Consider the following 15,700-nt stretch of genomic DNA (forward strand, 5'->3'; position numbering starts at 1 on the left):
TATCTTAAGCCCTAATGATCAGTACTAATTACTGAGCTACAGGGAGGGAGTTGGACTAGAGTTTGAAGGTTGGGCCAGACCAAGGGAGAAACACAGGGAAAGGCCCGGGGAGTAGCTCTGTCTGACTGGATCTTGCAGTTGAGGGCAGAGGGTTCTCTGAGAGCCGTGAGAGACAGAGATGAGATAGGAGAGACAAGCATGGGCCAAGTCATAAAAAGGGATGTTTCATATGAAGAAACTAAGGTTCAACAAGGTTAAAAATGAGCCCAAGGTCATACAACTGCAAGTAAGTACTTGAGCCAGGAATTGAAGTCCATGTGTTGACTGCAGAGCCCGCCCCCCCCCTTCCCCTACTGCCTGCTGCCTCCAGACTTCCCAGGCCCAGCAGGAAGTCTGGGTTCACAAAGTGCTTTCACCGCTTTACCAAGCAAGGGCAATCCCTGCCATGAATCTTTTTCACGCTTTGTATTTGTATTTCGGTATTTAATTAAAATTTGACACAGAAGTTAAACTTTTTAGTATTTCATTAAAAGTCTCAGACAAAAATAAGACAACCAGCCAACAATGCAACCTAAATAAGCCAATAAGCTAATAACAATGCAACCTAAATAAGCCAGTAATAAATAAGCTAATAATGCTGGAGAAATGTCTCCTAAGGTAATGATTAAGGTTGATGTGCCAAGATGGGTGCACATCTTTGTGTGCTAAGAAGATGTCTATCTTCATGGTGTTTGCAATAGCTAAAAGGAGAAAACAAGGTATGTGTCCATCATGCAGGTGGTTTCCTATACAGTAACTAATGATGGTATTTTTTAAGATTTTATTTTTAAATAATCTCTACACCCAACGTGGGGCTCGAATTTACAACGCAGAGATCAAAAGTTGCCTGCTCTACTGAGCGAGCCAGCCAGGTGTCCCTACTAATGATGATATTTATAATATAATGCTACCTTTTTATTTTTATATATTTTTTAAAGATTTTATTTATTTATTTGACAGAGAGAGGGACAGCGAGAGAGGGAACACAAGCAGGGGGAGTGGGAGAGGGAGAAGCAGGCTTCCCGCGGAGCAGGGAGCCTGACGCGGGGCTTGATCCCAGGACCCTGGGATCATGACCTGAGCTGAAGGCAGCCACTTAACCGACTGAGCCACCCAGGCGCCCCATAATGCTAACTTTTTAAAAAGCTGGTCACCAGAAAGTGTTATTGTATCACATGCATTGAGAATTATCTGGAAAGCTGTACCCTAAGGTCCTCATACTGTCTGTCTTTTGATGGATGAGATTATAAACACTTTATTTCTTCCTCTTGCTTTTCTGCTTTTTACCCTGATTTTTTTAATGAGCATATTTTGCTTTCTGAATGGGGGGGGGGAAGCCTCAAAAACAATGAAAGAGGGACGCCTGGGTGGCTCAGTCAGTTAAGTGTCCGACTCTTGATCTCAGCTCAGGTCTCGATCTCAGGGTGGTGAGTTCAAGCCCCACGTTGGGCAGGGCATGGAGCCCACTTAAAAACAAAACAATGAAAGAAACGTCATTTCTATAATAGTGGTTGCTGTATAAGTTCCATTTCCTGCATAAGCAATCAAATTAGGGGACTCCTCTCAAAATGGCTGGGCCACGTGTTCCAATCTGCTCACACCCACACCTGCCTCCAAATATCAACCCCATTGTCACTAGCCCACAATTACTACTCAATTCCTTTCTGATCTAGAAAGTAGTGATGATAGCTAATATATATCACAGGAATGTTTATTACGTACTAGGTGCTAGTTATCAGTATTTTCCGTGTATTAGCTCATTGAAATCCTCAGTGAAGTAGGTTCTATTAATATCCCCATTTGACAGATGAGCAATCTGGGCAGAGAAGTGTAGCGAGTGGTTGAAACAGGATTTGCACGGGACCCTCTGGGTTAAGAACTCATTTAGTTGACCACCATATCCACTCTCAGACAGCTTGTCTTTCAAGAGTCACTGTGTTGGCGTTATCTTGGTATTGACATTCTCAGCAGTTAGGGCTTGTGTGTGTGTTCCGAGTGATGATGCAGAAAACCAGGTCAGCAGTTTCAGGGGAAACTGACTTGGGCTGAGCAGGACCTGACATAGCCATGAAGGGGCTTTCATGGGACAGATGGACAATGGAAATGGTTCAGACAAATGGACAGGGTTGGAGAGACAAGGTTTATGGTGTCTGAGAATTGCATGAGGCCAATAAGGATAGGTCATTCTTTGGGGCTCAATGGTGTGTGTGGGGGGGTATGCATCCAAAAGGGTACAGTGAGTTCTCTTAATTTGGTGAAGTCCGGGACTGTCCGGGGTATATAGTCAGCACTTTCCCAGAAACATAGTAGATGCTCAATAACTAGCTATTGAAGCAATGAAAGAATGAATTCTCTCCTTGTTCTCAGCTGCCAAGCAGGTCAAGTCTTAAGTTAGGGGAGATGTGGCACAAACATTTCATGGATTACAGTAACAAAATTTCCCTGGACCAAACCTGCACCCAGGTAAAACCGTGTGCTCACAGGAAACCCTCGATGACTGCCAGAGATGAGAAATACGTGACTCAGGCTCCCCCAAAGTTCAACAAAGGAGAGGTCATCTGTTCTCCTGATAGCCTACAAAGGCTCCCCAAGTCTGTTTGGAGATGCCACCGTGAACGTGTCTGTTCGATTCCGCATTTGTAGGAATGTAGGGTAGCGCCTCCTCAGCTGGGACAAGCAATTGTCAAATTCAACATTCAGAAGGGAGGAATATTTTTGGTTTTGATTTATAAACATGAATGAGTCAGCTTCGCCAGATCCTTCTGCACAGATAATTGCACCTAAGAAGTTAGGAGCAAGATATGGGGGTGTGGGATCTGGGAGTATGCAACTAATTTTAAGACCCAAAGGTTAGTATCTCTTGGGACCCCTGTTTCCCACTGAAGATTGCTAGGAAGTAACAATTCCTGCCACTACTCCCTTCCAATTCTGCATTTTGCAAGTGAAACCATGCTTTGTCTTTCTTTCCTGAATGCTAGAATTTTCGAGGTACAGTATTTAAAAATCCACATGAATACAAATTGTTTTGGGCTTGGCTGTGCTTGGCCCTGAGTACAGGAAGAGAATCCCAGACAACCGCTTTGAGTTACGCTGCACATCCTGACAATAGATCTGCCATATTGAAATAGCCTGGAGGAGGGAGGATGGCAGAGGTCTGCGAACCTGGTATTAGCCCCAGACTAAGCCAGACTGAGAAGAATATGTAACCACCAGGCTTTGGGGTGTTAGAGCCCAGGTCACCCAAGGCCCACCTGTGTGAGTCAGCACTCAGGACTTGGCTGGCTCTACTCAGGGTGGACTAGGAGGAAAGGGGCAGAATGCTGCCAGCAGGCCCCGGAGTTCGGCGATACTGCTAAGCCACACGCTCGGCAAATCTCACCTGTGTGGGAGACACAGGTGAAGATCAATCAAGAGGAGAGCAGAGCCTGGGGGAACCTAGCCAGCTGCTACTGTGAGAGCCAGAAGCGCACGGCAGGAGCCTAAGTAAAAAAACCAGGTGAATAAGGGTCAGGCACTCAGACAGATGTCTAGGTAGGGAAAGAGGAACAAAAGAATAGGTCCTTAGTGACTTCTTCAAGGGTGGAGCTTGGCAAGAAGCCAAGTTGGGTCTGAGTCAGGAGCCCCTTATAGGTTCCTTGCTGCGGGGCAGAGCTGGTCCCTTGGTGTAGTCTGCAGGTGTCGACAAGCCGGCACACCTGGCTAACGTGGGGGTGTTGACAGGATGCGGGAATGAGACACTTGGTGACAGGGAAATTAGCCTGAGTGATAGCTCACATGACCTCGCGTCTTGCTAATCAGTTAGAAGACCTTAGAAGTTCATTATTATTTTTCAATTTTCACATCCAGCTTTAATACGTGATAGCACATACATTCATTACGGAAAGATTAGAAAATTCTGGCAACAAAAAGAAAAAAGTAAAATGCAAATAAAATCCCATCGCCTAGATTTTAACATGTTGGTGTATATTTTATACACTGATATACTACGTTCTCATGGATCCCCAAACTTCACATGTGCCTCCCCCACTCCATTTAGTTTGGCAGAGTTTTCTGAATATATTTTAAAAAGATTCTCTGTTCAGTCAACACAGCTTCTCCACAGTAACCCTAATACGTTGTGTTTCATGGCCTCTTATTAAGTAGATGTTTTAAAAGGCATTATTCTTTAATGGCTTCTTTATAGAGTTTCTGTGAAATTCACAACCTGTCAGAACAGAGTGGCTTCCAACCAGCTCAGAGCCCCGCTGGGCAACATACTGAGCACTCCTTCTAAAGGCAATAAAACTAATTCTAGGAAGGAAGAGACAGGAATGGAGAGACATTGGAGTTGTAAGCAGCAAAGAAATAGAAGTCAACAGTACAGTCAAAAGGTGAGAAAAGATAGGGAAAAACAGAGTGACAATGAAAGGGAAGGGTGCTTCAAAGGAACGAGTTTTAGGTGTTTATCTTTCTTGCCCTTCATATACCTGGACGTCAGTTTTCTCTTTATATTCAAGGACAGCCTGGTGTACTGAAATGGGCTCAGTCCCGGCTCTGCTTTTATTATTCTTTTTTAAGATTTTATTTATTTACTTGAGAGAGAGAGCACAAGCAGGGGGAGCAGCAGAGGAAGAGGGAGAAGCAGGCTCCCCCCTGAGCAGGGAGCCCGATGCGGGGTTCGATCCCAGGACCCTGGGATCATGACCTGAGCTGAAGGCAGATGCTTAACAGACTGAGCCACCCAGGCGCCCCCTGCCCCAGCTCTGTTTTTAACCTGCTGAAAGCCTTTGGGGGAGTCTCTTCCTTGCACTGGATCCATATCTCCTCACTTATAAAATGAAGGGGCCGGACTACATGACATCTAATGGTCTCTCTTGTGTCCTGAGTGTCGCGTATTGCTAGATACATACAAAATGTTTTATCGACTTCAGGTTTAAAAGAAAACTCCAGCTACCATTTGGAATCTGGTTGTGCATCATGCACACCACATGGATTTAGTGCTAAAGCATTACACGGAAACAAACAATGATCATTGTTTTAATTACCCAGAGTAGCTAGCAATTTCGACAAGACTTGGGAGCACTGTCTTGAAAATGCTATTATTACCCTGTCACTTTTCAACAGCCTTTCCAATATAGGCATGGTAATTTCAGTGTCCCAGGAGTGGGGGCAAGATTGCTATTAGGGTGGTACTCTTGGGGTTTTTTTTCTTTTTACTCCTTTAGGATGAAGGGTAACTCTGAGCAATGAGACACCATCCAGCAAAGAGTGTGAATCAGATGCAACTTGTCTAGATCATCGCCAGGCCTCCATAAGGCCATCAATTCCCTTGTAGCCTCAAAAAGGTGTCTGCCAGAAAGTATCATCTATCAGGTACTAGACTAGGTCTCTGATTCCAGAGTTCTCTTCCGAACTTAGTTTGGTCAGTATCAATATGGCAGTCAGGCAGCTGCTCAGTTTGATTCTCCCGGACCGGGCCCTCCCCCCTCCCCCCACCCTCTCCCTCCTTCCCCCCCCCCACCCCGCCACTCCCCAGGACAGCCACGTGGGCTGGAAATCTTTCTGAGCAGTTAATCCTAAGCAACTTTAAGCCTCCCATCTATCACACACACAGTACTTTGAACTGCTTTGTGTTTTCAGAAATAAAATAAAAACCAGTTGTAACTTGGTGTGAATGTCACACATGCACAAGCAAATACAAGGGCTGTTCTCTCCACTTAGCTCCACCAGGAAATCTTAAGTACCCAGTTAAACTGTGCTTCCCTCCAGGGTTTATTGCTGAGCCTGTGAGCTCCTTGGAAAGGGCCTTAGTTGACTTCCTACTTATTCTTTGTTCTTTGATGTGTCTAACTGCACCTTGCTCTCCACCAGATGCTAAAAGACCAGACTGCCTGCAGAGATGGCTCCATTTTAGAATGAACTGCTGCTACCTGGTAATCAGCCTCTCAGTTGTTCTTTCTTTTTACAAGTTCAGCCCCCCAGAAGGGTTACAGCTTGGCCAATGATTTCTTCTGCCTTGCCCCGAAGGACCTCCATTTCCTAGGTTCCTGGGTGGTTTACCCAGTGCATACTCTGAAATCATGCTCAATTTCTTTCTTAGAAAACTAGTTGCGTCTGATTCCATTGGTAAATGTGTGAGACATGGGCCTATTTTTTTTTGCAATGTCAGGTTATTTGCATTTTTTAAAAAGGTTTTACTTATTTGACAGAGAGATAGAGAGCACAAGCGGGGGAACGGCAGGCAGAGGGAGAGGGAGCCAGACGGTGGGGGGGCTCCATCCCAGGACCCTGGGATCATGACCTGAGCTGAAGGCAGATGCTTAACCAACTGAGCCACCCAAGCGCCCCAGGATACTTGCATTTTTGGAAAGATTTTATTTATTTATTTGACAGAGAGAGACACAGCGAGAGAGGAAACACAAGCAGGGGGAGTGGGAGAGGGAGAAGCAGGCTTCCCTGCCGAGCAGGGAGCTCGAGGTGGGGCTCGATCCCAGGACCCTGGGATCATGACCTGAGCCGAAGGCAGACGCTTAACGACTGAGCCACCCAGGCGCCGCAGGATATTTGCATTTTTAATGAAAAGTGAAACAGCCTTTTAAAAGGGGCAGTCCCAGGGTTTAATCCCTAAGAGGTTCTGAGATTTCTGGATTTAGCCTGTGGATGACAGGGAAGCAAAAAGACTTACCTCCGGAGGGGTCCAAACTCTCTCTAAATGAGGTGTATGCCTGTTGCTGTTTATAAACAAAGAGCTAGACTGAGGTGAAGAAGGGTAGACCAAGAAGTAGAACAAGATTTTCCTACATGATTGAAATTAAATCAGCGTCACCGAAAACATTCTAACCCTGGAACTGTACCGAAGGGTTCCAAAATGCAGAAATACCTCCAGACTCTATTCTACTCAGAACAAATCAGATACTCTCACTAGAGTGCCCTTCATGGTTCTGGGTTCTGAAATGCCATTCGGAGTTCAGTATATGAAGACGGAAAGGAGAGATGGAAATTAGCCATCAGGTTGGCCAGAAGGAACTAGCTCACAGTCATCTACATAAAGATGCTGAGTGGCGATGTGCTTATACTATCCTGGACGGAACTGATTCTCGGCCAGTTCCAGAGTGGGTGACTGGGGCAAGTTGCAAATGGGATAATACACAGGAAAGCTCTCAGGGGCACCATAAAAGACCAGAAAGAATTCCAAGTGGGTGACTTTTAGAAGGAATCTGTGAGCAGATCAGAGACAGAGTGTCAGGGGCGCCTGGGTGGCTCATCCGTTAATCGTGTACCTTCGGCTCACGTCATGATCCCGGGGTCCTGGGATCGAGGCCCGTGTCAGGCTCACTGCTCCGCGGGAAGCCTGCTTCTCCCTCTCCCTCTGTCTGCCGCTCCCCGCTGCTTGTGCTCTCTCTCTCTCTCTGTCAAATAAATAAATATTAAGTCTTTAAAAAAGAGAGAGAGACGAAGCGTCAAGAAGATATTTTGTAAGTGTATGTCGGCAGAAAGTTTTTGATATGACAAGCCATGATTTTCTTTCCAGACTGACGCAAAGGGTAGGGAGTGTCTGAGGAGGGGCTCAAGTACGTGCAGACATTGGTGAGGAATGTTCCAAGCATCCCCACTCTCAGATAGGTGGGTATGGGAAGAATTCGAGAGCAAAGAGTGGTGGGAAGTGAGGGAGGCAAGCTGCCGGGGTAGCCCCTTATTGTACCTGTGGTCGGTGGGCCAACTGGTGAAGAAACAGATGTTGAGGATGAGCAGGGCGATGCAGAAGGGTGAATAAAAGGCAGCGGAATGTAGCCTAAGCTCGGCCGTGGTGGATGCAAGCCCCGGCCCTGGCCGAAAGCAAAAGCGGGGCAAGCGAAGGGGACACCAGGCCCTCCAGGCCTCTCACTCTCCCGTACCTGCCCCAGCCCCCTTGCACCGGCCATGGAGACGTGTCTCACACCTCACCTCCTCGTCTGCCAAAGTCCACGCCACCACCTGTCTTCTCTCCCCCAAGCTGCGAAGGAGCCTCACCTGCTCCACCTGTCGCCTATTTTGCCCCTGCTCCTTCTGTTCCTCACACCCTTGTCCCGCAAGGTGTAGGTGGCAAACCAGCAGCCAGACCAGTCTCACCTGGGAGCTTGCGAGAAATGCCAATTCTCAGGCCCCACCTCCCACCCAGCGAATCGGAATCTGTATTTTCACAAGATCTCCAGGTGATTCATATGCACTTTACAGTTTGGGAGCCTCTGCCCCAACCACTGCCCGGACGGCGCGCCTGAAACCCAGCTCGGACCAAGTCAATTCCCACTTAACATCATTCAGCGATCCCTACCTCAAACCCTGCCTTCAGGCTTATGGCCTCCCGTCTTGGTAAGGCTCCCGCCCACTTTTCCAGTCCCTGTATCTCATTTGCTTCCTTAGGAACACCTCATGGCAGTGTCGTTCACACCAGGCTCTCTAATCTCCGCCTCTGACATCCTTCTCTTAGCCTCCTCTTCACCTGGCTAACTCCAACTCTTGCTTCCTGTCTCGGGTTAGGTGTCCCCCGCCCCCCGCCCAAGCTGGAATCCATTGCACTATGCCCTTTCCCATCTTTCTGGGTTTGGGGCCCGTTGGATGTGATCTCATATTACCCCCTGCTTGCATGCTTCCACAAGAGCACTTAGCCCCAGCTACTGTGGTTACCTGTTGATGCACCTGCTTGGCCTGCCAGCCTGCTACATATTCCTTCATGGTAATGCCTGTGTCCAGTTCACTCCAGTAACCCTGGAGCCCGGGAAAGTACCTGGCACAGAGCACGTGCTCGGTAATGTGTATTGCATCAAAGAGAAGGGAGAAAGGTCACAGAAGAGTAAAGGCATACATAGAAGGACAAAGGCAAGGGCATCAGAAGTAAGCCCGGAGTTTGGGCCAGGGGAAGGGGGGGGTGGATTGCAATAGAAAAACAAAAAGAATTGGGTAAAGAGAATAAAGAATGGAGAAAAACATGCTAAAGGGGAGGTGAGGGATTAGCTTTTAAATGGTTTATTAAGGAGAAGGCTAAGACTGATGAAGGCGTTTTCCTGGTTTTTTTGTGTGTGGCTCTTAAATGTGGAGAGTGACCTACGAAAAAGTGGAGTCAGAGTGTTAACACGCCCCAAAGGCAACTCATTCACTTGCCAATGAAGGACTGATCCACACACACTGGTTTCTATGAGGGGACACTTACACTTATGTGTGTGATCCTTAATATTCCAGATCTTGAATATTCAAGTGAATGTTGCCCTCGTCCAAACAGACCCCTTGGGTGATCCGGATGCTAACAGCTAGATGACCATACATCAGGGTTCGTCCAGGACGGTCCTGGTTTACACCTGTTGTGACAATATAATAATTACTAGTACCCCTGTCAAGCCTCAAAAATGTGCCAGTTTGGACGATGGTCATCCTACAGTCAACACTTCTTTTTGAGCTCTTCCTATGGCCCTGACACTGTGTAAAGCCCTCGACATCAATATTCTCATTAGATGCTCTCTATGAATTTTTAAAAATTGAGACGAGATTCACATACCATAAGATTCATCCTTTTAAAGTGTACAATTCGGTGGTTTTTAGTATACTCACTGTGTCATGCAAACATCACAACTATCTAATTCTGGAATATTCCCATTCTTCCCAAAAGAAGCCCCCCCCAGTCTCTATGGATTTGCCTGTTCTGGACACTTCTTTTTTTTTCTTTTTAAAGATTTTATTTATTTATTTATTTGACAGAGAGAGAGACAGCGAGAGAGGGAACACAAGCAGGGGGAGAGGGAGAGGGAGAAGCAGGCCTCCCACTGAGCAGGGAGCCCGATGCAGGGCTCGACCCCAGGACCCCGGGACCATGACCTGAGCCGAAGGCAGACGCTCAACGACTGAGCCACCCAGGCGCCCCTGGACACTTCTTATCAATGGAATCATAGAACATATGGCCTTTCGTGTTTGGCTTCTGACAATCCTATTTTACAATTACGGAAATTGAAATTCAGAGAGATGAAATAGCCTGTCCAAGATCATCCCTCTAGCAGGTAGAGGGCAGACCTACAGCTGGCTGTGTCCCACTCCAGGGCCCGCTTTCTTAGCCACCTCCTCATATTTATTGCAGGTACTCGGCACAGTCTTGGAACTCTGTTTTGGCCTTCTGTAACCAGGCACATTCTTTCCAAAATGCCTCATAAATCTTCATTATTTGAGAGTGGATTTAATGTTTGGAAAGAGCCAAAGTCATAAAGAGCAGATATGGTAACTAAAGTGGGCCATCCAGCTGGGTAAATGCGGTGGACCGAATCGTGTCCCACCCAAATTTGTCTGTTGAGCCTCTAACCCCCAATGGGACTACTTGGTTGTGTTTGGAGATAGGGCTTTTAGGAAGTAATTAAGGTTAAATAGGATCATAAGGGTAGGGCTCCGATCCAATAGGTCCGGTGGCCGAAGAAAAAGAAGAAGAGGAGGAGGAAGAGGAGAGAGTTACCTTTCCGCTAGGTGAGGACACAGCAAGAAGGCAGCCATCTGCAAGCCAGGAAGAGGTCTCACAGAACCTGACCATGCTGGTACTCTGATCTCAAACTTCCAGTCTTCAGAACTAAATGAGAACTAAATGTTTGTTGTTTAAGCCATCCAGTCTATGGCATTTTGTGGTGGCAGCCGGGGCTAATCCAGTCATATTTTGGGATAAAAATAAGACATAGCCATAAAGTCAGGAGAACGAGTGATAACCATCTGTGACTTCAAGAACAGTTTCCTGCGGGGAACATGAGAAATATTTTCAATGTGGGAATCAGCACTGGAAACAGGAAAAGCATATATAAGACTTTTTGTATGGCACTATGCTTTTAGCTTTTATAGCGCCTATTGCATTTCTCTGAAAAATATAACAACTATAGGGAAAAAGTGAAAATAATCGATTATGCTATTATTAATAATATGCTGTATTTGGTTCCAGTTCATCCTTTCCCGAAACCTTAATGACAGTCTATATTTTTTTAAAGGACACAGTCAAGATGTAAATACATTAGAATCTCCTTTATCTAATGTGGTCAAAGGTGGTTGTTGGTCAGTTAATCCATAAAATTTGTTAAAGCAGAAAATCATAATAAGTACACACACATAGACACCTTAAACTTCTATTTTTTTGTCATCTCTACACCCAACGGGGGCTCGAGCCCACAACCCTGAGATCAAGAGTAGCACACTCTACGAATCGAGCCAGCTAAGTGCCCCTTAAACTTCTAATTTTGACATAAAACATGTACATTGTTATTCATTTGCCAGTCTTTTGCTATAGGGTCAAAGCTTTTTTTGAGTAAGGACTTCTGTCTGATTCCTTTTGTCTTTCTTCCATAAACCACACCCATAATGCATCCTCTATGATTTCCAGCATTTGCTTACTTAACGTGGAGAAAGAATGTGGGTGCTTGCAAAGCAATTTGAGTACAGAATCCTTCCGGAGTTTTCTCCCCCCACCCCGTATTTTGCTGCTGTCATATCCAAAGCTAATTTGATGGCACAGTTTTGGGGATTCCCCCCTACTGAGTTTTTGCAAAGTGATGAACTTAGTTTTCATAGAAACAATCCTTGCTTCTAGTGTTCATGATCCTTTGGTGTACATACAATTTAATTGTGTGATTACAATAACAAGTAGAATTATCAAAAATATTTTCCAGAAAATAATTATTATTGAGCATGGAACTCAGTTGATGGGTGTAGAAGTACACAACCATTAGAGTAGCCTACTGGTCATGGGCTTTCATCATGACATAGGCCCTGCCAGTACTTTAAAGAGGGAATGTAGGGGCGCCTGGCTGGCTCAGTCGGGGGAGCGTGGGACTCTTGATCTCAGGGTCGTGGTTTCGAGCCCCATGTTGGGTGTAGAGATTACTTAAAAATAAAAGCTTAAAAATAAATAAATTAAGAGGGAATGTAAAGCATTCTCTGTGCATGATTGAGTGGAATTTGGTTAAGAGAGTTTCTACTGTCCTTGCTCATTAAAAACATATCCAGCTATTCACAAAGTAAAAAGTTAAAGTTCCCCTTTAAATCTATCCTCCCTCCAGGGAGAATGCTATTAACATTTGCTGTGTATCTTTCCAGACTCTTCTATGCATTTATCTATACATGTGCATTGCTTAAGTCCTATGATGTGCCAGGCCCTGTACTAAAGGCTTTGATGTGAATTATCTTCTTTAATTCTCACAACTCTATGAGATAATACTACTATTATCTCCATTTTACAGATGAGTAAACTGAGGCTCAGAAAGAGTCAGTAATTTGCCCTAAGTCACACAGTGACTAATTTGTTCTTCCTCCTGAGAGAACTGTCTTACTAATGCACAGGAATCAAGTTAATTGTTTGGCTCCATCCATCCATTTATTCAGCAAACATTTATTGAATGTCCACTCTTTATCGGGCACTGTACATACTGCCAGGTATTCAAACACATGGTCTCTGTTTTCAGGTGCCTGGAAAAGGCAGGTCAATCCGTGAGCTAAAAGATTTTCCCCGATTCATCCAGTTAGTAAGTGGGTGGAGCAGGATTACAATTTGGGCTTGATTTAACAAATTGTTCTATGACGGCTCTAGCTGAGTAAAGGCTGTGGTAGATTGTTTTGTACAGGTAACCACCTTGAATATTTGTTGTTCCCATGAGAAGAGGGGTTTGGAGCCCCCAGAAATCAATGTTATGATTGAAACAGAGTTGGTAAATTGGAGATTATAAATAGAAGTTCTAAAAAGTTCTAAATTGTGTATATATATATATATATATATATATATATATATATAATACTTGAACAACACAAGAGTTAAGGGTGCTAACCCCTCACATGGTTGAAAATCCATGTATAACTTTTGACTCCTCCACAATTTAACCACTCTTAGTCTACTGTTGACTGGAAGTCTTACCAATAACACAATCGCTTAATACAGATTTTGTATGTTCTGTGTATTCTACACTGTATTCTTACAATAAAGCCAGAGAAAAGAAAGTGTTATTGAGAAAATCATAAGAAAGAGACAATACATTTGTAGTGAGATACTGCAGTACTATACTATATTTATCAAAACAAATCCACATATAAGTGTGCCCATGTGGTTCAAACCCGTGTTGCTTGAGGGTCAACTGTGTGTGTATGTGTGTATTTTTTTAAGGCAGACGTTGTTCTGTAATCCAAGGGAAAAGGTAAAACAAGATTCAGGATTGTGGTTCCAATTCCTTGAGTGGGAGGACTGGTAGTAAAGAATTTAGATCCACTAAAGAGCTTGATTAGAATGTTGACAGTGTGAGCTTAAACAAGAACTTGCAATGGAAAAGAGGATCAAAAGTCCAGAAAGGGGGAAAAAAAAAAGTCTAGAAAAGTTGTATGTAAAGAGTTATTATGAGAAAAATAACCTCAACCTAAAAATCGCGGGATTGGATTATAATGGTTAAAAAACACTAAAGCCTGCACGCTGAGACAGAACCAAGACCTTGCCTATTATGCAACACGTTCCACAAGGCTGGCCAATTTCGACGTACATTCTGGAGGGCTGAAGGGAAATGCCTCTCCCGAGGTGGGGGTGGAGAGCCCCAGCCACGTGAGCGCCTGACCTCTAAATGCATAAATGCCAAAGGCTTTAAGAGCCAGTTGGCAACATGTGCCGGGATAGAAGAATCAGGAGATTATTCTTATAAACATGGTATGGGCTCTTACGGAAGGGAGCAAAAAGGAAGCCTTGATTGGAATCCTTACAAGAATGGCTATATATTCTTTGGGACAGCAGAAACCTTTAAATATACAAACACATGGAATGTGGCAGCCTTGATGGGGAGGATTAAATACTCCGATGGAAAAAAAGAATCCAAAAATGAGGAGAAAGGAAAATCCTGAGTTTCTTAAATTGTTTGCAAAGAAACTGAAAATCTGTGACGGGATTTGGTCCTCATGACTGAAATGTTTCTTTGGTGTCGGAAAAAGTATTGCTGTCGTATCTCTCTTTAGAAATTCTTCTTCTTCTTCTTTTTTTTTTTTTTCTTATAATAAAAATCCCGTGGCAGCTCCTTGTCTGGAGGACTTTAAAAATAGGAGCGATTTCATCTGTCTGGAATGGTCTGTGTCAGCACTTGCCCTAGGCAAGGTTGCCACATAGGCAAAAACTCCCCCTTCCCTCCTCCTTCCCAGACGCCCCCTCCTCCACTGGCCCCCAATGCCCTTCATGCCCTTGCGCACCCCCCAACTCTGTGTGGGCTGACCCCCTTCTCCAGGACCACAGCTCCAATGTGACCTCGCACATAAAATCCAACCCCCTCCCCCCCCCCCCCCCCCCCGCTCTCTCCACGTGCTGGGGATGCAGGAGGTATCACCCCCCCCCCCGTGGCTTATTTGCATTTTAAAATAGGACCCCGGTTAACCCACATGCATCTCGAGTCGGTGGAGCTTTGGACGGTGTAACCAAGTGGAGCGAGGTCCAGGGGAGAGGGGAGGATTTGGGGTCGCTGGGGGAAGGGGGTGGGGTAGGCCGCCTTCCTGGAAGCTATTAAATCCCAGATGTGGGCCCCCCCGCCCCCACGCCCCCCCCCCCCCCCGTTCAGCCGTGGCACTGCCTTGAGGGAGAGGGTAGGGGGCGGGAGGAGGGTGGCTGGACTCTCTGACCTCTCAAGGTTGCCATAAATTCTATGGGTCGGTGATTTCCAGCTCCATTTCCCCTTGCTCGGCTTCCTGAGCGGCACCATGGGCACCGCGTGACTTGGCTTTAACTAGGGGTTCTCAGCGGCCTGTCTCTGTGCCTACCCGCCAGGGCCCAATTTTCCCATCACAGTCCTCCCTGCAACAGCTACCCTCGGGTTCAGCCACGCTGGCGGCTGGAGATCAGCCCCAGCCGCGCTCCGCTCGGAAAGAGATTTTCCGAGAGAGAGCTTCAAAGCTCAAGCCTAGAAAAGGGGCTGTTTTGTGCTCACCGTGTCCGTGGGCTTTGTGGGGGGGGGGAATGATGTGTGGCCTTATGTGAACGAATTGGTGGGAGATTTGGTGGGCAAGGCTGCAAAGTGAAGTCTACTCAAGGAACTCACGTGACCTAGTGGGCCAGTCTCATGTCAGAGCGACAGACATTCAAGAGTCCCTAGTAGGTGCCAGGCTCTGAGTTAGCCATGGTGAGTCACAAGAAAAATGAAGCGAGGTCCCTGCTATGAAGGGACTCAGTGGAATGGGGGAAGACAGACACCCTGGGTTAAGAGTGCCCTGTGTGGGGTAAGCGAGGGTGCTTGGGAGCCCGGAGGTTGCCCTTGACTCAACCTGTCGCTGATCGGGATCAGGGCAAGCTCTCCAGGAAGACGGCATCCGAGCTGAGGAGGAGTGAGCCAAGCCAAAGAAAGGTGGCAAGGGCGGTCTGTGGAGAAGGAATGACAGGGGCAGAAGCATGAGGTGTGAAACCACTTGACAGGTGTGGGGCAGAGCGGGCTGCGATTATTAGAAAGGAAAATGCCAGCGAGGGGCAGGGGCGAGAGAAGAGGATGGAGGGGCAGGCACGGCCACGGGAGGCAGAGAGGGCCCAGCCTCCCGAGCCAGAGTATAGACTTTATCCTGAGGGGAGCCACAGAAGGGGTTTTAAGCAGGTCAGATTTGCATCTTGATTAAACTGTCAGTTTGGGGGAAATCATTCAAATTGCCTGTGGGATGAATTGATTAAAGAATTCCATTGAAAGGGTAGATT

At 46.1% G+C, this 15,700-nt stretch overlaps 1 protein-coding gene across 1 annotated transcript in view; it reads left to right on the plus strand.

Annotated features, from left to right (window-relative positions):
* The first annotated feature begins 220 nt into the window (after window positions 1–220).
* Window positions 221–15,700, plus strand: part of FRMD7 (FERM domain containing 7) — a 37,984-nt gene continuing 22,504 nt past the window's right edge. The window contains exon 1 of the mRNA XM_078064886.1: window positions 221–286. Within this exon, the coding sequence (XP_077921012.1) occupies window positions 221–286 (66 nt within the window). The remainder of the gene's footprint in view (window positions 287–15,700) is intronic.

Source organism: Halichoerus grypus, chromosome X (assembly GCF_964656455.1).
Source record: "Halichoerus grypus chromosome X, mHalGry1.hap1.1, whole genome shotgun sequence".
Lineage (NCBI taxonomy): Eukaryota > Metazoa > Chordata > Mammalia > Carnivora > Phocidae > Halichoerus > Halichoerus grypus.